The sequence below is a fragment of the Glossina fuscipes genome, unplaced genomic scaffold (genome assembly GCF_014805625.2).
Source record: "Glossina fuscipes isolate IAEA_lab_2018 unplaced genomic scaffold, Yale_Gfus_2 28, whole genome shotgun sequence".
NCBI lineage: Eukaryota > Metazoa > Arthropoda > Insecta > Diptera > Glossinidae > Glossina > Glossina fuscipes.
Window position 1 is genome coordinate 11,399,819 of NW_023998423.1, and position 27,293 is coordinate 11,427,111.

At 34.0% G+C, this 27,293-nt stretch overlaps 2 protein-coding genes across 2 annotated transcripts; both read right to left on the bottom strand.

Moving 5' to 3' along the window:
- Positions 1-2,939: 2,939 nt before the first annotated feature.
- LOC119636251 lies at positions 2,940-9,052 on the bottom strand. Its single transcript, XM_038031551.1, has 3 exons — positions 8,968-9,052; positions 5,021-7,285; positions 2,940-4,954 (listed from the first exon to the last, which is right to left on the bottom strand). The coding sequence occupies exons 1-3, from the start codon at positions 9,001-9,003 to the stop codon at positions 3,848-3,850; spliced, it is 3,408 nt and encodes a 1,135-aa protein (XP_037887479.1). The 5' UTR covers positions 9,004-9,052; the 3' UTR covers positions 2,940-3,847.
- A 2,846-nt stretch (positions 9,053-11,898) lies between these two features.
- LOC119636252 (transferrin) lies at positions 11,899-21,848 on the bottom strand. Its single transcript, XM_038031552.1, has 4 exons — positions 21,657-21,848; positions 13,743-14,110; positions 13,382-13,684; positions 11,899-13,325 (listed from the first exon to the last, which is right to left on the bottom strand). Exons 1-4 carry the CDS (start codon positions 21,751-21,753, stop codon positions 11,946-11,948), a joined length of 2,148 nt encoding a protein of 715 aa, XP_037887480.1. The 5' UTR covers positions 21,754-21,848; the 3' UTR covers positions 11,899-11,945.
- Positions 21,849-27,293: the final 5,445 nt, after the last annotated feature.

A 27,293-nucleotide genomic window follows, 5' to 3' on the forward strand; every position in this document is an offset into this window, starting at 1 on the left:
CATTACATTAGCCCGGCCAATCTTTTTTTATCTTTTAACCCCTGTCAGATTTAGAACGCATACTACTACATACATATGGAAAATTGTCACGCATGAGAGACATAGCAGGTGTAATTTATTGCTATAATCAAATTCGTATAATCTATTAGTAGATAATTTTTCACTGTTGCTTGATATTTTATGCAAAAATGTTGTCAAGTGTTATGATGATGGAGCAGCTCGATGAGCTTTTATTTTAATTTGTGCAATAAAATAAAATTAATTTATAGCATAATTTCCTATATGTTTCCTGAGGATTTATATACATTGCACACCAGTTAGCTTGCAATTAGAAGCATCTGTTTGTCACAAAGGTAAGTAAGATTTGTTTATCTAAATATTCACCAATATAGGGAATATTCGTCCTTGATGGCATGAAAATGCTTCATTGTCACTTATGGCCACATTTTAGCTTAGTGATCCGAAACAACTCTAATGGCAATTTAATAAACATATCTTTGACGGCATTTACCATTCGTCGCTTTTCGTTGATTGTCAAAGAATACTTTGTTTATTAACTTAAAAAATAAATACTATCCGAAGTTGGGGAGTTATTACATCTGGATTATTCTAATAGCTTCTAAAATTGAAATAGGACAGATTCGTTGTTTGTAAATGGAAAATTGATTGTTGAAGCACACTTATTGTTGCTACATTTTTCTTTAATGCTTAAGCGGGGAAACTACTTTAACAAATTCTTAGAGAATTTTTTTTTAAATAGGCAAATATGCGATAGAATAATAAAATTTACAAAGTTTATTGGACGTATATTTATCTTCTTCTTCTTCAACCGAAATTCCCTGAAATTCTCAAAAAAAAAACGCCCAATGTAAGCACAGAGTTATTTGTTTGAGTCTCAGTAAAGTTAGGGTTAGATTCGTAAATAAAACTATATTTGATTAATGTCTTGTTAATTTTGCGCGTTACTCGCACATCCACATATTAGAAATAATATTGAAAAACATTAGAAATGCCAGCACCCGTATCATGAGGCGTTTGTGAGGCATCTTTAAGCGAAGGAGCCATGCGGCACTTACTATAACGGGTGTATATTTTAATCGGAAAAAAAGGACAAGAATCAATTGATTTAGATTGCTGTAGCAAAAGAAACAGGGCGGAGTTCTTAAAAGTGTTGTTTCCAATAAAACCAGGTAAGAAAACTATATTCGCGGGTGATCGAATCTTTTGTATCCATCGCTATTCTAGAAAGGATCAAAAAAAAAGAAAAAGCACTACATTTTCGTAGTCTATAATGTTGGATAGGCGTGGCGGATTTTGCCTGTTTTCAGAATAAAAGTGGAAAAGTGGTTTATATGGTATGGTATATGTGTAGTTTATCAGGTTGAGCCTCATTGGCATATCTTTTGAAAGCCTTGTGTCATTTTCAAATTCGTTTACTAATTTGTAGGCGATATATTCATTTTTGCAAACGAAAGAATGTTTACCGCAGACAGTTGGGCAGATGGACAGGTGGACAGACGAACATGGTTAAGTGCGTGGCGAATTTAAAAGTGGCCAAGAATTTACATACTTTATAAAGCTTTTGAAGCTTGTTTCCTGTGCGTTCCTAAGATATTGGAAAAAAAATTAAATTTTGATACTCTATAATCTTGGGCGTGGTCAATTTTTTCCTCTTTTTTTATAGCCAATACAGCATCGGCCATAGAATAAACTTTTCAATTTTTGTACATTTATCTGCCGTAGTTTATAAGTAATGAGAAAAAACCCAATTTTTTATTCCTTTTGAAAAACAGAGGTGTTCTTAGCTTCCATCGTACTGTGGACGTGCCGTTTGACGGATTGGGCTCATTTTCAATAACAACGTGCGTGCAAGACTTTCTAATGTGTTAGCGAAAATTTGAAGTCGATAGCTTCATTTTTGCGGCCAGGAAAAAGTTTACAAACAGAAAATCGGAAAGACGGACATGCCTCAATTGATTCAGAATATGACGCTGTTCAAGTATATGTATAATTTGTGAGATCTCTGAAGTTTCCTTCAGTGATTTGCAAACGGTTTGCCAAATCAATATATCCTTTATCCTGCGGTGATGGTATAAAAAAATCAACCTTCGTCGGTGCATATGTCCGTCTGCTCAACTGTGTAATATCTGTGGTAAACATTCTCTCGTTAACGAAAATAAAGGTGTCACCTACAAGTTTCCAAAAGAATTTCGAAGTGACTTAAACTTTTCAAGGACACGCCACGCGTCTATGCGACAAAAGCTTTTATTTTGAAAATAGAAAAAATCAGTCATGCTACTCCATATTATAGAGGATGAAAATTTGGCCCTTTTCCTTTTGTTTTGTCCTATTTAGGACTCACTCACTCTTGGAGCACATGCGTCAACTTTTATCGTTGTTTCCGTCGCTGTTCAGGATTAATTACCAAAAAACAAACATTTTACGCTTTTAAAAATAGGGGTTGTCGTAGTCTACGTTTTACTGTACGCATATCGTTTGACCGATTGAGTCTATTTTGTCTGCCGGAGTTTGTGTCCTTCCGTAATTTCAAGCCGGTACCTTTATTTTTGCGAACAGATGAATGTTTAACATGGATATTGCATGGACAGACAGACAGAAAGAAGTTTGCATTAAAATTCTCCCTAAAATTTGACTGATTAAGAACGTGTATGTATTTTATAGGAACTCTGAAGCTTCCTTCTGGATATTGGAAATGTTCGGGAAATTATCATTTATCATTTAGCAGGAAAACAAAATGTGGAACAGAGTTAGAAAATTTTTTTATTGTAAGCAATTATAACATCATTTGTATCGATCTTTATTAAAAATGTCGGTATTTGTGTGTTTGTTGAGAAATACTTCAAACAATCATTATAAACGTTGGTGATCTACCAAGATATAGATTTCGTTATTTTCTGTTTGTTATCAGTTCAATATATTCGAGTATATCTTATTATATTAATGTATCGTGAGTGAGTATTGTAATATGGGAACGAGCATGGTCATGTAAAGAATTCCTCTTGTAATGCCTCATATGCATACTCTTATGGTAAGTTTAATTTCATCAATTCCTATTGATGGAATTCTTCTTGCGTTAGACTAATCCATAAGGCACTATAATTAGCTGAATCTCTAAACAAGAAAGCCATAGATTTTCGCCTTAATTTCGATGCCAATGGTTCCCTATTGTCAGGAATGCGTTAAGGTGTCAATTTTTTATTACCCATCATTTTTTGACAGTTCCCTCTTTCGAGCTGAAAAGAACAAGTAGATTTGCTTCAACTGTGCTATTTTGATTCCCGACGTATATGACGCAAAAAGTATATTCCCTTTCAGATAGATAGCTACAGCATTATTTAATACGATGTAATGTGGCTTATTCGAGATGCAAGTACGCCTGTTGAAGTCCTAAAAGGCCATAATAATAAAATTATCCTTTTTTTGTCCGAAATTTCACTGAGCAAGTGAAGTGAAGTTTTTGTACGAAAATTCACATATCAAGAGTCGACTTCGCTCTTGTATATGAAAGTTCAAGCATAGTCGAAGTAAAGTAACCTTGTTTAATTTATCCAAACGAAAAATGTGCTTTTCTCAGCCTTGTTATGCTTTATTGATGAAGAATATATTCCATGCGAAAGCTTTTTTAAATTGCCTTATTATCTTCTGCTTCTTTATATTGGTTTGAAATGATTTTTGGTTTCCAACCATTTTAATAAACCGTTTTTCCTTTTCTTGCTTTTATCGCTTTGACTAAATAACGGCGAGCAGAACGCTTCTCTTGTGCATTCCCGATGAGAAGTTATTTTATATTCTCTACACTTTCCCTTCAATGCCGTATTGTATTAATTCATTTCTTAAGTTGATGAACTTCGGTTGTTCCATTCTTCCTCAGAATTATCAAATGTTGTCTTTCACTATCAGATTTTGTCGTCGTTATGTCTTTAATTTGATTAGTACCCATGCTCTCATTGCTTTCACTGACTGCTACTTCCTGATCTAAATAAAAATCGTAGACTCTTAAATTATTGTCGGATAAGGCAAATAATCGCCAACCGTCGAAAGATAATTCCAAAGATTTCACTAAACTTTTGCGCAAAACTGAACCGGTTAAAATCGTTAGCTGATCTTGGACAATTAGTTCGTAAGGCTTTTGTTTACTGTTTATCGTTGCCAGGCAGGCAACAGTAGTTGGCCCTTGTGTGTCGTGTAGCTCAATATTTTGACAAAAATCCATATCTATGGATCTGCGTTCGTTTAATATTATATTTTGTATGGCACAAGATTTACTTCTAGCAGAAGAGTTATTAAAAGAATGCTCTGATGAAAGCTTCTTAGCCGGTTCCTGGAATTTTCCGTTTTCTAAGCTTTCATCCTTACAAATGCTGGGATTCTTGTTATGACTGCAATTTAAAATTATAACCGCTCCATTTGATAGTCCTACAGCCACGAAATGTTCATTTGTTAATACTTTTAAGGCAGTGGGAAATAAAAAATCCGATTCATTTAAGGGAATGCGTCTGAAAGATTCCGATTTCAGAGACTTGGGACAACACAAGATATAATTATGATTCGTACAAATGTATATAGTTTCTGAACCAACGTCTAAGCTCCGAAATGTCACGTTTTGTAAAACCTTCTTTAATCCTTTCTTTGCACCAATTTCACGCAAAGCCTTATCACTATAAATATTTTGTTGAAATAAGTTCTGCGTTTGCTTGAAAGAATCAAAAGGTAATCGAGCATTTTTGCATTCCAAGTAATCCTTCAATTGAATAATAGCACTTTGTATTAGCTTCACTCGAGCCCAGGGCGAGTTGTACTCGTGTGAATCAATAGATTTCTTTATATGACTGCCTCTTCCAGTTGCCTTCCGATTATTAAGATATGTTAAATTGCTAGATGTTTCCACTAATGTCCAAATAGTCAAAATACCAGAATCGTGTAAAGATACAAACTGAAGAAGAGAGAAAAGATATTAATAAAGAGCGAAAAGCGGTGATTTGGTTCAAATATAACTCACCTGAGAGTTTTGAAAATTATTCAAAGTATTGTTCAAGCTTGAGCTGTAGCTAGGGCAGCGAAAGCTTTTAACGGTTATGCATGGTCCTACATCTATAGAAATGTTTTTCGATTTTGCGCCTTTTTCATACCAAGCAGGTACAATAGATTGCGTCGTCGCAAAATGTTGTAAGTAACCATCTAGTTTAGAACAATAGGAATATGTTTCACGTAAATCCCACATGGCTATGCTTCCGTCCTGTAATGCGGTTACTATGATATCCTGAGTTGCTTCAGAAATTTCCACATGACATACTTGACTCCATGTGCTTAGTAAACGTATAGGAGTTTTTGGTTCATTCACACACCAAACTATTAGCAAATTTATGAAATCCGAATGATAAACATCGATGTCCGGCAAATTTTCGTGTACAGTTATCACCAAATTGTAACGGAGATTCGAATATACACCATTAACAGTTAATGTACTCAAGAGATTCGATTCCAAGCAATAGAAACCTTCAGATATCGACAGGGAATTGGTTCCATGAAACAATTTTCTTTTAGTCTTTAAAATTTGTGATATAACCAGCGACGACTTGAGAAGGAACGAATTTAAGTTTTCTAAATCCAAAGGCTTTTGGCTCTTTTGCTTAATTAAATTCTGATGACATTTGCTCGTGTTAGTCTTTTGGCTTATGTCTCTCAATGTCTTTAAACTGTTTTCCAACTTACAAGAGTTTTCAGGTTTAACATGTTCTATATCTGGAAACTCCCCGCAACACTGCTGCCCACGCAGCTTTTCCATAATACGTGAATTATACAAAGCTGGGTGCTGGGTCCATATAGATCTAAAATACAGTTCATCTGTTTGCACTTCCACATCTGAAACATTGTCTTGCGTTTGAGTAGAAATTTGCGCCGTATACAACTTGCCAAAGCTTTGCATGTACATTTCATAGGAGATTGGCTTCATGTCCAATAAAACAAAACTCAATGCATCAAATTGTATTTTAGACATGAATTCTTTGCCGCATTCATTAAAAATTGGTTTGCTATAGAACTGCGGATAACCGCCGTAAGATACTTCTTTTGTTCTCTCACTATTATCTTTAACATCGTTGGGATGGTTAAGGCTGTACGTACTAACGCCAGAATCTAATTGGTCTGACGTAGCCAAACTAATGGTATCCAAGCTATCATAATGGGCGGATAAATTAGTAGGAGGGCGTGGTATGGCTTTTCTCGCATAGTCATTTATATCGTAATTGCCGGAATCCAATTTACGTTCTTTATATCTCTGGATAACGGTTATAGGATTTTGTGTTACCTCCGATTCTTCTTCACTGGCTTCTGCACTAGAAGTTTTGTTTTTTTGTATTTCTTTTTCTGGTAGTTTATTCGAATCGCTGTCAGTCGAAGATGCCTCATTTCCTTCGCTTTCAGTTTCGGAACTTGTTGGTGTTTCAAAGTCCGATTCATAAGATTCAAAATCATCTGAATAATTATTGCTGTCTTCCGTTTCATCTTCTAGCTTTTTATTTCGCTCTCTGGTTTTCGAACGCGATCTCGACCTTGCTCTTGTCGCTTTCTGCTCCTTATGAAAATTAACTTCAAATGCTATTGGTTCTTTTTTAATAGGCGTGGTCATTTTTCCATCTAAATTACTTTCTCGATTAATTTGTTCTTCCAATTGTTTTTTAGCTGATTCCTCTTTTAAAACAACAATTTCTCCCGGGGACAAAGTGTGACTATTTTTCCTATTTAATTTTTTCGATAATAAGTCCTTGTCGTTTTGCTTGTCTGCGGCGTCTGCCGATGATGTGAGGGGCAGGTCCTTTTTTCTCGGTGGGGGTGAAGCCACTGTCACATTGTGGTAGGTATCTAAGACGGCGTTAGGTTTTAGGTTAGGTTTTAAAATTGGCGCCTGCTTTGGCAAAACTCTTTTCTTAGTAGAGCTGATGGCAGCTGAGGGTTTTGTGACTGTTACGCTACTGACCTTGCTGTCTTTAGCATTTATTCTTGGTTTTTGGTTGGAGGTAGATATTTTGCTAGTGTTTAGTTGGGTTTCCAGTTTTTCCGAACGGTCTGTACTTGCTCGTAATTTTGTGTTTGTAGCTTTAATCTTAACATCTTGTGTTTTAGGTAAGGTATTAGTTACATTAATTTTCCTTTTGTCTTCACCCGATGTGCTCAAAAGTTGCGTTGCTGTTCGCTTCGACACCTTTGTTGAGTGGCTTGTTGAATCTTTTGTTCGTGAGTCAACTTTTGCACGCAGAGTATGTGCCTAAAATATTAAAATACATTAAATAAATAAATAAAAAAAAAGTATTAATGATCTTGAAATTCAGTTCATTAGCTTTGTGACCGTTGCGTCGGCGTTTGTTTAAACAATATTAAGAGACATTGTTCGAGTTCAGGTAAATTTTGAACAACGCGGAACTAAAATTTTTAAAAGATTAAGTGCAAAGCTATTCTTTGTCTAACAGAGTAAAATGTACGCGTCTTCTTCTTCTGCATTTCAACAAATCAACCGCAGAAGATTCGCTATGTTATGTAAAAACGTTTAATGTGAACAAGAATTTCTCTGTTTGACCCTTAATGCAGTTATTAATAAATGCATGATTTTTATACCCATCATCAATGGATGAAGGGTGTATTCGTTTTGTGAAAACGTTTGCAATGCCCAGAAGGAAGATTTAGGTCTGTCCGCATATGTGATGTCTGTGGTAAGCACTCCTGGCGGCGAAAATGAACTTTTCGACAGTAAATGTGGCAGAAATATTGGTTGGCAATGAAAATAGGCCAAATATGTCGAACGATACGCCCATGGCACCGCATAGACTGAGAATATCTCTGTTTTTCAAAAGTAATATAATTAGTTCTTTGTTCATTACCCATAAATTATAATAAAGAACGGTATAAAACTTTGAACGCGTATTTTATGGGCGACAACGCACCTGCACCTGTACAAAAGTGGAAAAAATTGGTCACGCCTACTCAATATATAGTATATCAACATTTAATTTTTTTTCAATACCTTTATAAGAAATAGAAACAAGCATCAAAGTCACGTAAAGTATATAAGTTCTTGCCATATCTCAAATTCGGAATGGACCTAAGCATGTCCGTTCATTTATCTTTCCATCTATCCGTCTTGAACTTGAAAAAGACCAAAGTTTTCCACAGAAGTTCGCTAAAGCGCTCACACGTCTATGTGACAAAAACTGTGAACACGGGAAAAATCCCGTTGCATTGTTTGTTACTCGTAAAATATAACACATACACTATATAAATTTTCACTCTTATTCTAAAAATATTAAAAATCAATTATGCCCAATACCCCATTTGCCCATAGAGTATGTAAATTAAGTTCTTTTCATTTTTTGTTATGATCACTTTGACGGGTATAAAAGATTCGGTTTTCTTACTTGCTTTAGTATGTGATCAATGATTTTCTTCGAAACATGTTTACTCTATTGTATAAGAGCTTCCAAATTTTCAAATTCTACACATTGTTGTAAAAAGAAAACCTGTAGGTTTTTTAACATCGCTCTCAAAGTAATGATCACTATAGGAATTTTCTATATGGTTTTCTCTCGCATTTGCATTCTTACTCAACTTTGTCGAGTTACAGAAAGAGATAAAACGAAAAGCGGCTGACGAATGAAAAAAACATTGCAGCCATACAATTGTTGAAATAACCGCGTAACGCGTAAGTAACGTTTGTGTGGGAAAACCGAAGTAAAAACAATAAAAAAAAAGTGCCATAAAATGGAATATTTTTATTGGCTAATAATACACGATTAATTAGCTAAAGGAGTTACAAATTGTTTACATATAATTTTCTGTTTTTTTTTTTTTTTTTTTAAACAAGTGAGACTACCTGGTGAAACTTATTTTCGTTTTTCATTTTTTTCGTAGTACGTAGAAGTTTCCTTAATAAAATATAAGAAAAATTTTGCTTACGCTTTTGTTTGCTGGCGTTTTCCGCGTTTGTGACATTTTTTTATTGAATTTAATAATTAAAAGTCAAAAATTTTTATTAGAATATATGTTCAGAAATTTTATTTACTACTTGAGCTTTTACTTGTGTTTAATCAATGGAATTTTAATATTAACTCTTTTGTTGTGGTAAAGGAAATTCACCCTTAGCAACCTGTGACATACATCCGCAATAAAAAGCAAATAAATGAAAGAAAACAAATAAAAACAATGATTAACATGCAATAACAAGTTTTTATCAAAGAGTATAAACAAAAATGCAACAAAAAACCAATTTTATCAGCTGAAAGGCTGCTTGACGAGGTATGCTACATATGGTTGTTGGAGAGGAGAGGTGAGTTTCTATTTATGGTGAAATAAATTTTTTTTTTTTTTAAGTAAATCAGTGATGTATTTCATTATGAATGAAACAGGAATCGTGTAACTTATCGCAAGAAGAAAAAAGTACTGAAAGTGATAAATTTTATGTCTTTCGAATCAAATCAGTCTCTCTTTCAAAAAGGAAAAGAAAGCAATGAATAATTAATGACTAAATGAAAATTTATTATTCGATTTAATTTATCTTACTTTTAGCTAAAAATCTTAATGTTTAAAAATTATCCATTATTCATTTATTTACCTACACACATAGCTTAACTCAAGTAAATTAACAATCGAATTCAATTAACTCTAAGAAATGAACCTTATACTAATTATTATTAAAAACTAGTTTAAAGCATATAAGGAGATGTGAAGAAAAGAGCAAAAAAAAACACACACAAACAGTTAAATGATAATTCATGTATAAATAATTAAGAAAGAAAAAAAGCATCTATACAGCTAGCCCCCGGTACAGATTCAAGTTGCGATTACCATACCATGCAAGTACCATTGCAAACAACGCCAGTTAATTTTCGAATCATAATGAAACGTTAATATTGCAAGTTAGTTTAAATACGACATAGGCAAATCGCGGGCATTAAACAAAGTTGTTTTGATATACTTTAAAGAATACAAAATTGAGATTAATTGATAGATATCATTTAGGTTTCAGCAAACCACTCTGAACGTTTATATGCTTTGATTACCCTGAATTGACCAAGCTTAATGAAGATAAAGGAAAATCAAGTAAGGATTTGATTGCTGAGATTTCTCTACAAAAATCTTCTGAAAATTAAGAATTAAGTAATTGTGTCATACGTTACAGTCTATATTATCGTTTGTTAGGTTTATCCTGGCCATGCTGACACTAATTTCGCTAAAAATTTTGATTACTCAATCGAAATCCTTTACTAGCTATGAAAGTTGGTTCATCAAACCTAAGTAGATGCGGCCTGACATATTGCAATACGAAATTAGTTCGAAAATTTTCTATTAGATTCCACACTCTAGTTAATCCGACAACTCTTAAATCATTCAATTAGTGTAGTAAGTAGAACTAAAGCTACCCGCTTTAGCACGGGTAGCAAAGAGGGGTTGTTTCTTACATATGTTTACATCATTTTTTGTAATTTTCAATAACTCAGTGGACTTTCTCTGTTCCTCTGGCACGTTGACGGCCAGAAAGACGAAGAAATTAAGGAAGGGAAAGACATAGGGAGGCGAATGGGTCTGCCTGTTCACACGGTAAGTGCTACGTCAAATTTTTATACAAATATATGTTCAAGTATTGAGAATTGTAAACAAATATGGACGCTTATTCTCAGATGTTTGGAATTTTTATACAAATTATTGAGAATCGTAGACGCTTACTTTCAGTTGGCGGCCAATTTTTATACGCTTATTCTCAGATGTAGGCAATTTTTATACAAATACATGTTCAATTATTGAGAACTGTAATCAAATGTGGACGCTTATTCTCAGATGTTTGGAATTTTTATACAAATTATTGAGGATCATAGATAACGAAACGAACGACGCGATTTTGATGTCCAAAAAATGATTATATTTTTGCGCTCACTTTTACTGAATGAATTTTTTATTTTAAAATTGTGTTAATTTTTTTTACATGTATAGTGTTGTTCCGGGCAGTATAGCAGAGACAACTCTGGTCTGTAATGAAAGTAATATTGGAGTGTCTTGGAGTCTTATGACTGTTTCTTTGGAGTACTAAAACTGATATAAGTTTTAAACGACTCTAACAAGAATGCAGATAGTTCTCTTCTATGAGTAGTGGCCGATCGCAAAGCTAGAATAAAATCCATATCTCCAAAGAAAAATAAATTTGCTGTTATAGTCCTTCCCTCATAACGAAGTGTGTGCTATTTATATGCCTACGGCTGTATATAGAAATTTACCGCTGCTGATTTTACTATTTTTGTCATTGTTGCTGCTGTTGTTGTTGTTATTATTTTATGGGTATTGTTGTTGATAAATTGGGTGGGCAATAAATTTGCTGACAAAGAACAGATTCCGTATTCCTACCGTCTTTACCGACTAACCACTCATAATAGCTACGGCAAAGTAAACTTTACCGCACTGACATTTGTACCCGCGAGTATTGACTTCTTAGTCTTTTAAGATCTTAACTGATCTTTTACAAAATTTTAAATACTATTCATTCCAAGGCCTAAGATTTTTTCCATCTAGCTGCTTGGTGAAAAGCTGAAAAGTGCTCAATTATTTTTTTCCGGCAATTATCTGAGAATATGTATGAAAATGCAAAAAAAAATTCTGCGTACATATTAATAAGTACAGGTGTAATTAACAATTAACGAAATGGAGTATTTTTTATTTTTATATCTTTTGATCTTATATTTATTTGTTGGTTTATATTTACATATTTACATATATGTGTACATATACGTACATCTTATAAGTCTACAAACATTGTGAAGCTTAGGTTCTTAATATTTTCTGCGGCAACTGCTTATGTTTTTAATACTTTTACTTAATCTATAATATCACAATAATTTTACATATAAAGATTAGATATCATGTGTGATCATAGAAGAATTGTTTATTTACTGCATTCCTAACCTTAACAGTAAACCTATTACGCCTATTACGACATACTTGCTTTTCCGATTAGTCTGGCCAGCGTTCTCTTGTAGCAGTTGATATTCTTCTTTTATATATCGTTCAAAGATTTCCTCCATCATTCTTCGGTTTTCATCTTTCCTCAGATCTTGTAGACCTTTGAGACCGTCAGTTTCATCTCTAAATATGATATTATGCTTTTGATCAAAAATACCGTACATCGTAAAAGGTCTCGTCTCAGTTTTGTATTTCTTTCCAAATAGCGCATCCATATCTTTTAAGGTGTTATAAATTTCGTTATGTCTAATTAGAGTATTTTTATGGGTCATAAGATGACCGCGCGTTGTCCAATGCAAATAACAATATTCAAATTTAGAACGTTTTTCGTTGTCACCGTAGGGGCATAATACTTTAAATGATTTGTGACCAATTTTATGCAACCACGGGGACGTTAAGTTCCCCACCATATACTGTTTATATACGGAGGAGCTTAAAAACGCTACGTCGCCATTCCCTTCGGCTAAGCAACGGAAGGCTCCTTCATCTCCTTTATAGTGTTCGGGACATTTGTTTTTTTGCTTAGGATGCCAAGTGCATGAGTTTCGGTGAAAGAAATGATGTAAAGCAGTTACTTGTCCAGTTTTATTAGCGATAGTATGCGTTACTGAAAGATAAGCGGGTCCTTCGTAAGACGGCAAGCATGCTTTTACGCCTTTTAATTGGCTAAAGTTTTCCAATTTCGCTTCTTTGCGTACTATGGCTATTGTAACATAACGTTGGTGCATACCCTGCGAGAATTCATACAGCAGAGGTATTAAATCGAAATCCCTTTGGGCTCTTATACGGTTTTCATGATCCACCAAAACGACGTCAGCTGTTTTATATTTTACGTCATCCAAACAGTTGCTCAAAGCTGGTGATCGAATACATTGAATGTTAGGTTGTACTCCATAGACTTGTGAGGCTTCTTGGAGCCAAGAGCATTTAATATGCTGTATTATAGAAGTCGTGCAAAACACTACTGATCTTGGAGGATTGCATTCGGGAAAACTATAGGCACTTTGGTAGGCGGGTGCTTGATCCAAATAATCATCTATGGGTATCACATTATCTAGGGGTACAATGTCTATATGATAGGTTTCCAAAAGACTTAAAAGTGCGTTCTGCCAGCTTTTGGAATCGTCATGATTTAAGCCAGTTATTAAAGCTTGCACCTGAGCCGCGTGGTTACGACGGGCTGCTACCACTGGCCAAGGCTTAGCTACCCAAACACAAGGTCGGGTTGTATTGATGGGTTGTAGATGACCATCGGCACACAAATAACTGTACTCTGATATTTCTGCTTGAGCTGTTAGGCCTGTTAACTGCAATTAAAAACATGTCTAATATCTGCTGGATCACAAATTTTTTCCTAACTTACTCCAAAATGACTTTTTACATCATCCAAGCGAGCCCACGCCACATTGCCACCGCCGCTAGTTAAGCAGTACAGCGCTCCACGTCTACCCCAATGTTTATCACCTATATCACATCTGTATGAATCATAACACATTTGACAGAGCGACGGATATCGATCTTTCAGTAGGCGATCTTGTTTTGGATCTGGAACCCAAGGGCCTGCCTTGCAGCTAGGACCAAAGTATCTGGCAGATGCGCGAATTTTATCTTCCGTTAACGATATCCCGGAGTCGCAGGATTTTGAAATCAGAGTAGATTCAAAGTACTAGAAATAATAAAATGTCGATTAATAAGCTGTCATAAGATGCTTCTGCCCTGCTTACATTTGCCAGGATTTCGGTCCAATGGTTTTCTAAGCCGTAACCCGGATGACAAAGTTTGGCGCCACGCAAATCATGAACTGTATGAATGTCGGCTTCATTGTCCACCACTGCGACTATTTCATATTCAAAAGGCGCATTATGTAATCGCAACTCACTTGCTACTAAAATTTCCACGCTAGCCCATCTTGCTGCTACTAAGTCTTCAGAACTTAAAACTCCAAAATGCGCTGTGCCCTTATGTATGCGACGCACGCAGTCCAGGCGATCAACCCCAACTACACATTCTATATTGCTAGTAGCTTCTAAAGTTGGGCAAAATTTGGGTGTTTTACGATAAATGCCACGTGACTCCACTATACAGAGACGTACTGAAAATGAGTAAATGCGGAAGAAATCGTATAATAAATAAATAATTTTATAGTAATATGTGTATAATTTCAAATCAAAGTCGTGCGAGTTTTGTCTTTTCTCTACTCTAGTAGAACATCTTTCAATTTTTCATCTCTCCCTTTTTTTAACGTTTATATTGAAGTTGTCGAAAGCTGCAATGAGTTGCAGCAGTATGAACTTATCAGAAAATCAATAGTTGAGTAAATAAGGACGATAGACCATAATTGGTTATAGCTTTAATGAGCGCTCAGTCGACAAAGGCATAGCTTTTACTGATCTGGCAGATCACCCGCAACGCTTCGTCTAGTGCGCATCTCTCGCTCCGCTTCTTTCTGGTTATTACTCCGTTGTAAGGGGGATACTTCGCAGGGTCACTAATTAAATAATAGAAATAGAATTTAGAAGATCGAATTTGGACCTTTAACCAAAGTACTTCCATTAGCAATGAATTTAATATCGTAATATATATAATTATTAGGTCGAGTCATAATTAACTTCCGATGCAGGTGGGTAAAACATATTGTTCGTATTTACACACTACAAGTGACCGAAATAAACGAGTTTCTGTTTTCGCGATCGGGCAGTTAGAAATCGATTTGTAATATTCCGTTGTGGAGATACGACCTTAACAGATGGGGCGTTCTTCCGACTTTGACAGGCAATATGGAGGCAAAATCTATGCTGATCAAGAAGAGGTATAGCAAAAAGGTTGAATACCTCACAATGAGCGGTTGAATTAATATAATTTTGTTATTCAATGGAAACAAAATAAATGTATGATAAAAAACGCAAGCGGCTTTTGACTCGACCTAATATTGTACAATTATAATTGAAAATAATATTTATGTTTGCTTAAAGCTAAAGTTTGCTTATTCAATTTATGTAATATACTTGGTGAAGTTACGTAGAGTATCCCTTGGCTTTTGGCCGATTGAAGCTCTGGCGGACAAAGTTAAAAAATTGGGGGAAAAAAGGACTTGCATTATTTCATTTGCAGTCACCTTTCCAAACTTCAAAAAGATCTTTTTAATACAGATGTTATATCATACCGTCACTTCGTTTGTGTACTTAATGTGGAAAAGACTTTAGGTACAATTAAGCAAATAAGCTGGCCAGTTTCAGGTCGGGGATTATGTTCAACTCTTCATTGTCGCCACTTATTAGTATTAAACGCCCTGTCCGATTGTCGGCAATTGCCAGAATATGGCGAATTTGGTATGCACGCAAACGTTTGGACAAAATTACAAATTCCACCTCCTTTCACCATACTTATGAATCGGTGAAATATACCTGAAAACTTAATAAAGTTTCCAATAAAGAATCAATTTAACCATATCTGCCCGTCGGTTTGTCTATAGATGCAACCATTTCTCTGGATACAACACTTCGTAATCTTAACGACATTGCATATCTAAATTTAGAAAGTATAGTTCCGATAACAATTACTTAAAAAATGTCATTAATTCCTTTTTAAATAGCGTTGCATCGCATTTCATTTAGATTGGATGGCATTATGCACTAAGAACGGCTTATCTATTACATTTCTCCGTTCATCGTATCGTCAACTCTTCTGTCTGCCATTGTAATGCTAATGATTGAAGAAATCCATAAGGAGGGCTAAAACTTGAAAATATATTCTTAGAGAGAGGTAATAGGCCAGGTTTAAAAATTTGTGGCGACCAGTCCGTGATCATATTGTACAGAAGCTAAAAAATTACAATTTAGATCAGACATTTACATAAAACTTTCCAGGGTTACCTCCGATTGTCGAATTGACGCGCCCAAATTAAAAATGTTCTTCTTAAACTTAAGGAGTCACACAAGTATAACAGTTAAAAAATAAGCCTATTTTTGATAATTTTTTTAGAGCGGAAAGAAAGTATTACAATAAGGATATTCGAAGAGGTTATTAAGCATATATTTAGATATTAAAAAAACAAATATATCTCTAGTCTTTGTCTTAAAGAGTTTGGTGGCAGACAAGATGCAAAAGTTTTAAATAAATCGGATGGAGTTACGGTGCGACGCGCTTTGAAGAGTTTTACTGCAATAAATATTTTATATTATTAGGTGTTTGCAAAAATTTTGATCAGGGACTTCTACAGATAAAAATGATGAAAAAATTAGAAATACCAACGTATACAAAAGTGGCGACACGAATTTAATGAAAAAGCCTTTTTTTGGCCACTTGCTGTAACAGTAGTCTGTTGCGACTCGAACGGGAAGTTCTGCCACATCCCGTGTGCTCACCAGACAAGCCGCCTCCTGATTGCCGGTTGTTTAGATCGGTGCAGCATGACATGGCTGGCACGCGGGTCGATGGGTGGATAGCTGCAAAACCAATATAAGTTCTTTCGGCATGATATCGCCATGTCGCCAAAAATATTGTAAAATGTTGTAGAAAATGATGGATCAATATATAGTCTACCAATTTTTCTCAATAAGCAACTTTTTCAAGCGAAAAATGGTCATAATACATGCAAAAACTTCTCAAATTAAATTGGAAAATTCACAAGCAAGACCAAAATGTTTGTCACATTCTCTTCATCTCTTGCCTGATGCACTGACTCCTCTCATATCACTCGAAGCGTAGCATTCATTCATTGGCTGGCTCGCCGAGTCTGTTTTGGAATGCTTTTCAATGAACGCAAATATTTTTCAAAGGCATTCGTTTGGAAAAATTAGAATTCAAAAGATGAGACATTGGGCTATAACTTCACAGCGCGGATACATTTGATATAAGTCGTGGTTTTTGGAGATTTTCAGAGAAAGCACGACATTCCAAGGAAAACAATTTCTTTTCGATGCTACATTGTTTCCGTGCATTCTAGAAGGGCTAGAGCATCTATTAACCAAATGAAAATGAGTTTTGTTTTTTTTTGAAAAGTGTCGACGGGTGCCGTGATCCTTATCATCATCATCGATATTTTTCACCGGCATAAAGTTGAAATTAATTTTATTAAATTAAAGCTTCGTGGCTTTCTATCAGCCGTTGTCTATACGTTCGTTGAATCTTACGCCCTTATCTTTATTGTCGGAAAATTTTTTTTGCTTTAGCCCCATAGAACTGTATGCAAGTAAGTAAAACCCTTTTCGAACGCATTTCTTTTGCTAAAGCAAAAACTGGAAATACCTGGAGGATAACACTTTCTTTTAAAGCACTTAAAAGCTGTAACAAATATCGATCAACTTTTCTGTTATATAATTTGCCGCTTCGTTTAAGTGATATCCAAGACCTTCAAGTCTCGTTACTTCTTTTATTTGCGTCAGCAAACCCGTATAATAAATGCTTGTGCTTATGCAATTAGCTACACCAAGTGATATTTATATGTTATTTTATCATTTCATTAACCCAAACTTGGCCTTGATTTCAAAGATATAGTACATGTAGTGGAGTATGGGATTTTTATACACCAAAGTATAATATACGAGGGTATTGATGTTTTTTTAAATGAATTCGATTGAATTATTGAAAGTGATTCATTGCTTCACTGTCTCGTAGGAATAACCAAACGCGTTAATATACGGTACCTAATTCACATGAATGATTTTAATTGCAATTGTATATATATATATAAGTAACTGTAAGTATGTTTTATCTTAGGTATTGTATAACAAGAATAAAAAACGAGAATCACAAATATATTAAAATATTATAATAATAATTTGATGTAAATTAAGTTTTGAGAATTGAAAAATTTTACGCATACGATTTGTAAGTGTTTTGAATGAATACTGGTTTGGCTTTTTTTTTTTCCTTCTTTTGTTGTTGTTATCGCTTAGTATTAATCAGAAATGACAGTTAATTAATTTTAAGCTAATTTGAGGAGGGAATTTTGTTTAATTCGTTTCCCTTTTGCGCTTACTTTTCTAAGCAGAAAAGGGACTTTACTCAATTTGTAACACTGTTTGAGACAACGCGCTAGAGACAACGTTAGTTTATATATGAGAGTTAGTGTAAATATTCGCTTAAAGAGTGTTAATTATCGTCATTTCTGTAAGTTGAGTGCACAAAGCAATTACGCTCTGGTTTTCATATATTCACATAGAATAGTCTTTCAATTTCCCTTGAGATTCCGATATACATAGCCGAGACCGAATCAGTTTAAACGTGTCTGTCCGCCCCTTTTGTCTTACATCCATCATCTATTGTTAGAATGCTCAAAATTAGAAAAATTTAGATAAAAAAACTTGACATATATGCTGAAAATGAGTACGATCCGCTTATCAATCATGTTCGAGGCAAAGAACTGTCATCTACAATTCACAGCAGACGTTAGTTTAAAATTCTATTGTTTATATTCTGTAAATAAACATGTCCAAACTAGATAAAAACTATAACTGAAAATCTTCAGGAGACATTGATCGAATTATGAAAATCCGATATGAGAATTGCCTTGATTTACTTTGCTATGTATGACTGTCGCACTGACAGAATATTTTGTAAACTATTATAAAATATTTTAAGATAACCTTATATTCAGGCTGATAATCAATGAAAGTGTAATATTCGAACAAATATTTTATTACTTTTTTAAAATAAGCAATCGGACCAAGGATATATCTATCAATTTACTACATCAATTATCCCGAGAAAGATATAAGGAGATGGATGAACAGATTGAGATAACTAAATCAATTTAAAATTGAATAGAAATAGAAATTACAAACATTCCTGACTGTCATAAGCAAACTTATAAACTTAGTCTACTAAAGGCGCAAAACCGATGTAGTTTTTAATGTTGACTAATACTAATAATTTATACCGAGCAAATGGTACTCGGAATTTATTATTTGAGAAATCTGTGCGTGCTTAGGAGATTACTGACGTTGTTTTCTGCTAGTGAGCAAGGCATACAAGACTTACGTTAAATGGCTACGTAAGGTGCGCGAATAGTTAAGCACGTAAAAGAAACGGAAACTTGACCGAAGTACACAAATTATTGGCAAAATTACATATATATGTGAAAAACAATAACAAAAAATTATTTTTAAAATGAAGTCCATGAAGTATGCAAATTTTTTAAGTCCATTCATAATGTTATCGCATTTGTGGTATTTTATCGCATGTGATTGCGTCTTCTTTTACGGCGAGTAAATAAGTTTTATGTATAAGTTAAATAACTATACTTCAATAATTCCGGGTACTTTTTACGAACAACAAAGTGTCCCAGACCAGAACTTTTTATGGATGGGGGAAAGGGGAGCATTAAAAGCGAAATTCCTCAAGAAAAGATTCGCAGTTAAGATACGCCCATATACATATCACCACTGTAACACCTCGGGGCGACGAGTGTGCATTTCCATAGCTCATGTGCCATCGGGCACCGTCGAGTTAAGCCTCCACGGCAGGTATCCACGTTAAACACCTAGAGACGTCTGTAGTTTTAACCTGTAATTTATCTAAATATTTACTGTCTTTATAAACACACAATATATGTATGCATTTTTTTCGGACATTTTGTATATGTAACTTGTACTGTTAAATGTATAATAATTATAATGAATTCAAGATGTTCATTAATTCAGGTAGAGAATACGCAGCAAGTGCAATGTGTCGATTAAAGTTTTCAAGTGAATATCTTGAAGAAATCATAATTATATATAATTTCTTAGCCAATTCATTTACACGAGATAATTGTTTGTAATTATTTTCATAAATATTGGAATTAAAAATTTTTTGAATTAATTATTAAAGAATTATTTCCTATGATCGAGCGTAGTGTAAAAATGCATTATAACGGTCACTAGATGGCATAAGTGTCTATATGACCTGAATACTCTCGACGGATTATTAATCCATTCGCCACCATTCACATGTTGTTCGCGTACCGAAAGTCAACCTTTGTCCCTATTTTATACTAATTTGCAGTAAAGGGCATTATTTGATCAATGAATTTGCTGTAAGTAATATTTTAAATATGTAAATAGTTTCACAAACCAAAGATAAGTAGGCTTGGACTAATAGCACAAGCTAAGCAAAAGAGGAGCGTTGAAAAAGCTGAATATTATTCAAATTAAATAGATCTTTTAGGCAAATTCAGTTAAATTTTGATACCTTAACCTCAAATTCCATACTAAAATAAAAGTAAAGTAAAAGTACAATAGTGGAACACAGCCAAACATTAAATATCGTCTACCACTTTGCTTTGCAATTATTCATATAAGAAGTTTTCAAAATAAAGTATTGTATACGACGACGTAGATCCGAACAATTTTCAATCCGATCAAAACACGTTGCTGTACCAAATTTCATCAAAATATCTCCAAAAATTGTCGCTTGTACATTGAACACAAAAATAGAAGGCGGGCAGATGGACTGCCCGTCTACTTAGATCGATTTACTCGGTATATTTATATGTGGGTCTATCTCAAGTTCTCCTGTGTGTAGCGTACATCTGGACATTCCTATTAGCAAACCGTAAGTGCTGCACGATATAATATAAATGTAAATGTAAATGTAAAAATTTGCCTTGAATAATTTCTGGGTGCCCTTCGGTTTGTTTCAACTCATATATAATCTGCCTCTTCTTTTTAGCATCATTTATAAAGCCATGGTTGCGATAAAAAAATATAAAAAATGGTAATTAAAAGATATTAATTTTTATGACATAAGTATTATTTATGATTAGTTAGTTTTATGATTAATATTAGCTTAAATAAATCCTTGTTAATTCAAATAAAAATTAAAAAGCAGCTAAAAAGTTCAACTCACTTTAAGAAGACTCGTGGATACGCCCTACATTAATAAAAATGACAGTGACGCGAATTACTGCAACATTTAACTTTGAGAAACGACGGGAGGTTAGATGTATGGCATGCTCTTAAAATCTTAAGCGATAATTTTTTCAAGAATTTTGTTTCATTATGAACTCAATCATAAAATCCATAAAATATTCAAAATCTTCCTTGAAGGCAATTTTGCCAATCAATAGACAACTTTTTTGTCAGTGACTCGACTATATGTTGATAACAAATTTTAGCTTAGTTAGACACTGACTGTTTTTTACAGTCGCCGCGTTTCTCCATCAGCCGCAAATTAATCCTAACTTCATCGACATGGAATACATATTCTAGTATTGGAGTTGTGTGGGCAAACTGTGTCGTTACCTGAAAATTTTTTCGTATGCCTGCCAAGACTTTCGCTCTTGATCGTTAGGATTCTTATGAATTCCGCCGGAGCATCATACTGCCTGTGATGGCATCACGTCTTCGCCAAAAACCAGTAGATGGCATCGAATTTACATAGGATATGTAGAATGTTTCGAGTGTCCCTTGGCAGAACGTGTATGAATCGACGTGCATGACACGTACACACCCCCCCCCCCCCCCCTCCCCCCACTATGCCATTCCACTTTTCGTAAGAGTTTAGGTGGGCCTGTGCCTTTTGAACTGTTGTAGGCACTTATGGGAAAAAAATGATAATTGATTGGAAAGGTTTTCATTCCTTCATTCCTCGCGTGATCAAATCATAAGAATTAAAAAAAAATTCAAGTTCTGTTTAAATTTATCTTTGAAACTTACATTTGCCATCGTCCGGTATTTCAGTGGTTCTCACGCGTGTTAGAAAAGCCGTTAGCAGCATCATATTAAAGAATACTTTTACACACATTCTGTTCATAAATGTATCGTCTTTTCAATGGATTTGTTTTTAAGTTTTTTTGTTTTAAGCAATTCACAAATTTCTATATAAAATTTTCAATTTTATAATTGTTGTTAAAAATATATTTGCAATAAAGTTATTTTAAATAATCTTATTGCGTCATTGAAACGCCTATAATTTGATATATTTATATTAAAAATATTTCATTCGTTCTATTGGTTTGATTACTTGGCGACATAGCTTTGTTGATTTTCTCGTTTTCTGTGACCAAACGTTTTAAATGTTAAGCTTAAACTGAAATCATTGGATTTGAAAATCTCGTTTTCATTCGATTTCTTTCAACTTTGCTCAATGATTTAATAGCATTTATAATATATTTATTTAAATGAATATCACAGAGAGAGAGAGAGAGAGAGAAGGATTGTGAGAGAGAACGACAAGATTTCTGTTTGTAAACAGAAAAACAGAGAATTCAACTGGAAGCTGCATTAATAATTTAAAAAAAAATTTTAAAATTCTCCCAAGTTAATGTCTCATCTTAAAAGTTAGGCTTTACAGTTTTTCGTTTCCCTTTGCGCGAGTAATCCAGATACGATAGTTTAGTGTTGAGATTGTAACATTTTTAAGATAAACGATTTCAAAAGTTTTTATTGCTTAGCTTATTCGCGTCTATGCATTTTCATAAATGGGTAATAAAATCGACATCGGAAACTTTAGATCGGTAATACTTCCTCTGAAGTTTTGAAAACAAAGATAATTAATTGTTCAAAATTTTTCTAACACTAATCAAGAAACATTAACCAAAAATTGCTGGCAATAGCTCAAGCATAAGTCGTATAACTAATCTTGCCGATCAACTTATTGATATGTAATTAATTATTATATTAAAAATTAATGGGGTTTGCATATTTTCCACAGGTAGTGACTGGGTAATTAAAATTTTTCCAAAGTAGAACAAATTTTTCTGGTTTATAGTAAAATGGGAATTAATAGTAAATTTTTTATGGGTATTTTCTCTAGATTCGATACAACTGAGATCATGTTTAACTCTAGTCCGCCTATGATGTGACTTTGAATCACATTTGATTTTTACTTTCATTTAACAATTGACGCTATGAAAATAAGTGCCTGTATATTTGGTGCTAGTTAAAATTAACTTTTTTCACAAAATATGTATTATTATACCATGATGAGACTCTCAGTCACATAGCGCTTAATGGGAAACATCTGGGACATAGATACGTTGAGGAAGAGTACAGCAATACAGTAACAGCAGTGTTACATTTGACATTTTCTTTACGAGTTGTGAATTGAAAGTTTATGCAGAATATATATCAACTCTGCATCACTTATGGTACAAGTTTAGGTAGAGGTATGCCCAGAATACCAGAAATTTTTTGAACTAAATTCACTTTTTATATTATACCGATCGACTCAGAATCATTTTCGAAACTGGTCTGTCTGTCCGTCTGTCTTCTTTTTGAAATATTTCTGTTTCTGAGATATTTTAATATAAATTTGCTGCATTGATTTGGTTCTTTTTGCTCAAGGACCAGAAACACTATCGAAAGTGGTTTGAAACGACGCATTATTCCACCACTTGCCACTTCCATGCTGAGGTTTTGGCCCACTATAGAAATCGGAAATCTTTAGCCTGTGCAATAAGGATTAAAATTGTCGAAACATCAATCAAAATCAATTTTTAGGGAAGAATTCGAGTCTAAGTAAACTAAAGTAGCTAATACAATGGTTAATGGTTGATACAACAAAAGCTTCGCCTACATTTTAAGGCCTGAGGGAGACATTCAATGTATAAATTTTTGAGAAACTGAAGCATTATTTCTCATTGCCAGGTCTCCTCCAAACGCTAAGCTTTATTGTCTCAACAGCCAATAATGCGTTATTCCTATTTTCGGGTTAAACAGTCCCAGATGGTAAATACAATGGGAAGCTGGGCTATCATATTATTATACAGGAAAATGTTAGCAAAAATATATGGGGCTTTAAAAAAATCAAATGAGAGAATGAAGAAAATGAGTTAAAAAAAAAAAAGGAATATAGAGGTGGACTTCAGTGACGATTAAATAAAGCAGAAGAATTGTTTAAATATTTTGAAATTAAGAATTTAATTTCATCATGGGCTTAAAGGGTTCTCGATACCGAATGCGTAATGAATTCGATAGTCTTTCTTGATAGTATCGTCTGGCTGTCGAATGGAGAAATGTGCTTCAATTAAGACAAAAATAACGGAAAATTTGTGTTATCGCTAGTGTGTGAATTTAAATAACTAAAAAGAGGAGGAAGAAGATAAGCAGCGAACTAAGCAAAACAACAATCGAAAATAAATGTAAACAATAGGCAAGGTAAGGACGTTTAACAGTTTAGCTTGTTGTTGAAGTTGTTGGTTGTTGGTTGTTGGTTAATATGTAGTTAATATACGCACATATATCTGGTAATACAAAAATCTGAAGGCATACAATGTTTACAACGCTAGTGTGGAGGTGATTCAAGTTATTCTTTGGAGCGGAGACGTGGTGTCTCTGTATGCAGAAAAAATTAAAAATCCAATAACGTTAAGTTTAATAAATTAAGATGAATACATTACTGTTTACTTAAAACTTCGAGCTTTTTCTTCTTAAAACTAAAAGCTCCTAAAAAACTTTTTTGCTAAATTCTTGTCAATAATAACCTTTTATTTTATGGCACCATGCCAGATAAAAGCATCAAAAGTAATTAAATGCTTCTTCAAACATTTTGCAATTTCCGTTATTAATTAAATTTGAAGTCGTCTGTCAATTACATCAAATATGAGCATTTTTCCTTTCAATATTTTTCCTGTTTCTAGACAGCAACTATTCTATAATCGAGAAATTTTTCATTCGATACTAACAAAAATGCTTACTTTATCGACTGCCATCAAATAATAACTCGACGCACATGGACTTGACAATCCTTAATTATAAACCTTAATGCAAAAACTACAGTTGAGTTTACTCGGTATCAAAAGTCATAAACTGGCCCCTCTAACTCTAAAGGAAGATTTTGGTCGACTTACCACTATGCCCCGAAATTATTGCAACACTAAGGGGGTATCACATAATTGTCATGGATGGTGAGCAATCAAAGTTCGTTCAAAGCTGATAAAAAAAAAGTTTCTGCATTTAGCACTTTACTTCGTTCAGAAAGCAAGGCCAATTTGATTTTTTCTCTTTTAAATTTGTTTATTTTTCGAAACATATTTCGCTGCTTTCAAAAAATTCCCAAACATATATAATATTCCGTGTTAATAGGTTGGCCCGGCAGAAGGAATTCATAGTGCGTAACACTGCGATAACCGAAGAAAGCTATTATTATTAATATCAGCTTGATTTTTGAGCAACTTTGGCTCGGTGCTCTCGGTTTTGACTTACCCTTTGGCCGTTATTCGCACGTTTCAACGATTGTTTCCGAGCCGCTTGCGTAGGTTTATGTCTCATCTCATTTAATTTTGCTAATAAAAAATTCCATAATGCTATCAACAAAAAAAAAAATTTTTTTTCTAATATTCGATATACACCCCCGCGCAATTTAACCTGAACCTTGATCTTAGTATTACTTTTTGGTCGCAGTGTTAAAGGTAAGTAGATATTATTGTTAATATTAATTTAGCCAGTGAAATAAATTCTAAGACCAAAGACTTAAAGCGCTAGCAATCAATCTAAAGCTATCAGTTTTATTAAAAACTCGACTGCACTTCAGATTCGAAACCACGAGCATTCAGTTGTTAGCCAAATTTTCTTGCTCACTTGGCCACTTAGGCGGATAAGTAAGCATATGGAAATGGAGAATTGTTTTATCGTTTCTTGATATCTCAACAAGTTTTGAAGTGACGAAAAAAGTGTTAAGCTTTGTTTAAAACCAATTGTTTTCATTTTGCATTAATTGAAAATGACTTATCCTTTTCATTATATATTTATATGAAAATCGATCCACTGGTTCTGAAAGTAAGTGGAAATAAAATACACTATTGATTGACATTTGGATTACATTATTCTTCAACATATTGTTTGAACCTTGCCATTATTTATGGAACACAATACACATATAGTTGTACAGCATATGGAAATTGTTAAAACTTGTTACGAAAATAATGTTACAGGTCGCGCATTTCGAAGGAAGTTCGGTGGGTATTGAGTGAATAAGGCTTGTGATCCCGTTGGCGTAAACAAACCACATCTGATGTTCTTGAAGGACGTTTCAGTGAGCAGAAATAACTTTTGGGTGTGATTTGTGGACTGAAAATGTCACATTTTTGAACAAGAAAACGGGTTTGCAGTTAACGAAGAAGAGAAGAGAGAGTTTCGCGACAAAAATTGGATGCTTTCAACGTGGACGATATTTTTTCAACGAAGTGCTGCAACATGCCGCACATTTCGGGACAAACTCGATTTGTCGGGACAAAAGTTCAATGCACTTGCCACAAAAATCATCTGATAGTGTTGACTTACTCCAACCACGCCATAAATTCTCAATGATCTTATTTACCAAGATTATTCATGTTATTGGTGAAAGAAAAGCAGAATTGTATGGAAAAGTAGAAACAGTGGTTGTTCTAGGTTTGAAAAATGTTTCTCAAATAAAAATCAGAGTTGCATTTTTAATTGCTAGTTAACCTTACACACGTTTCCACTTTTGAGAAATTTGGAAGCCTTCTTTCCGTCGTCAACTGTGCTTATTCTTCACTTGTTTCCGTTGTAAAGAGAGAGCATGGGAAACAAAAAAATTAACGAGTTTTGAATATCGTAGTAACAACAACATTAGTGTATCAATATTTTTGTGGGATGAAATTATTACCTCCGAGTATATTTAACATCTTCGCTAGTGTCAAGAGTTAAAGTAAAATGTAAAAACCAAACCGAAGTTAATGACTTGAGATTACATCAGACTTTCTAAGAAAATTTGTAGCTATTTGAAAATCTCCGTCAACGAAAGATTTCTTCAGCATATTGTTGCTATTCATTTGTCACGTATTTGACATAATACGTAATGATATTTTATTTGTTTGCGCATCAATTGCTTAGAAGCAAGTGATCGATGAGGGTATAGTAAACTTCTCTTGTCTTTTGCAACACTCATGAAGACATCTTAATCTGAACCAATTAATGAGATCTACTTTTATGTCCTTCTGTCATTGCTCTGCTCCGTCTGTTTGCTGTATGTTGTGGAAATATTTAGGTGCGCAAAAATTAAATGCAAGACTGTTATCAAGAATATATATTATTAACGGAAGTTTGACAGCGGATATCGTCCACACGCACAAATAAGCTCAAAAATGCCAATTATAGTATGTATTAGCCTAAAGCCAGCTGCAATTATTTGCTATTTCTGTTTCAATCTAATCGCTGCAACGTTTTTATGACAAATCATATCATAGTGTGCCTCATGGTCAGAAAATAATCCTGTATCTTAGACAGGAAGTTGTTTATAATTGAAATTCATTTATTTATCCACAGAAGTTGTTATATATATATATATATATATATATATATATATATAAACAAGTCTTCAAAAATAAAGCA

Bases quoted from the DNA above. Each gene is read 5' to 3' on its own strand.
- LOC119636251 (XM_038031551.1), bottom strand. From the start codon at position 9,003: ATGTCACAAACGCGGAAAACGCCAGCAAACAAAAGC. The intron at 7,286-8,967 runs GTAAGCAAAATT...TTAATATTTTAG, and splicing joins AAACGCCAGCAAACAAAAGC to GCACATACTCTGCGTGCAAA. The intron at 4,955-5,020 runs GTGAGTTATATT...TCTCTTCTTCAG, and splicing joins ATAATTTTCAAAACTCTCAG to TTTGTATCTTTACACGATTC.
- LOC119636252 (XM_038031552.1), bottom strand. From the start codon at position 21,753: ATGAACAGAATGTGTGTAAAAGTATTCTTTAATATGATGCTGCTAACG. The intron at 14,111-21,656 runs GTAAGTTTCAAA...ACTCATTTTCAG, and splicing joins AATACCGGACGATGGCAAAT to TACGTCTCTGTATAGTGGAG. The intron at 13,326-13,381 runs GTAAGTTAGGAA...TTTTAATTGCAG, and splicing joins ATGTAAAAAGTCATTTTGGA to TTAACAGGCCTAACAGCTCA.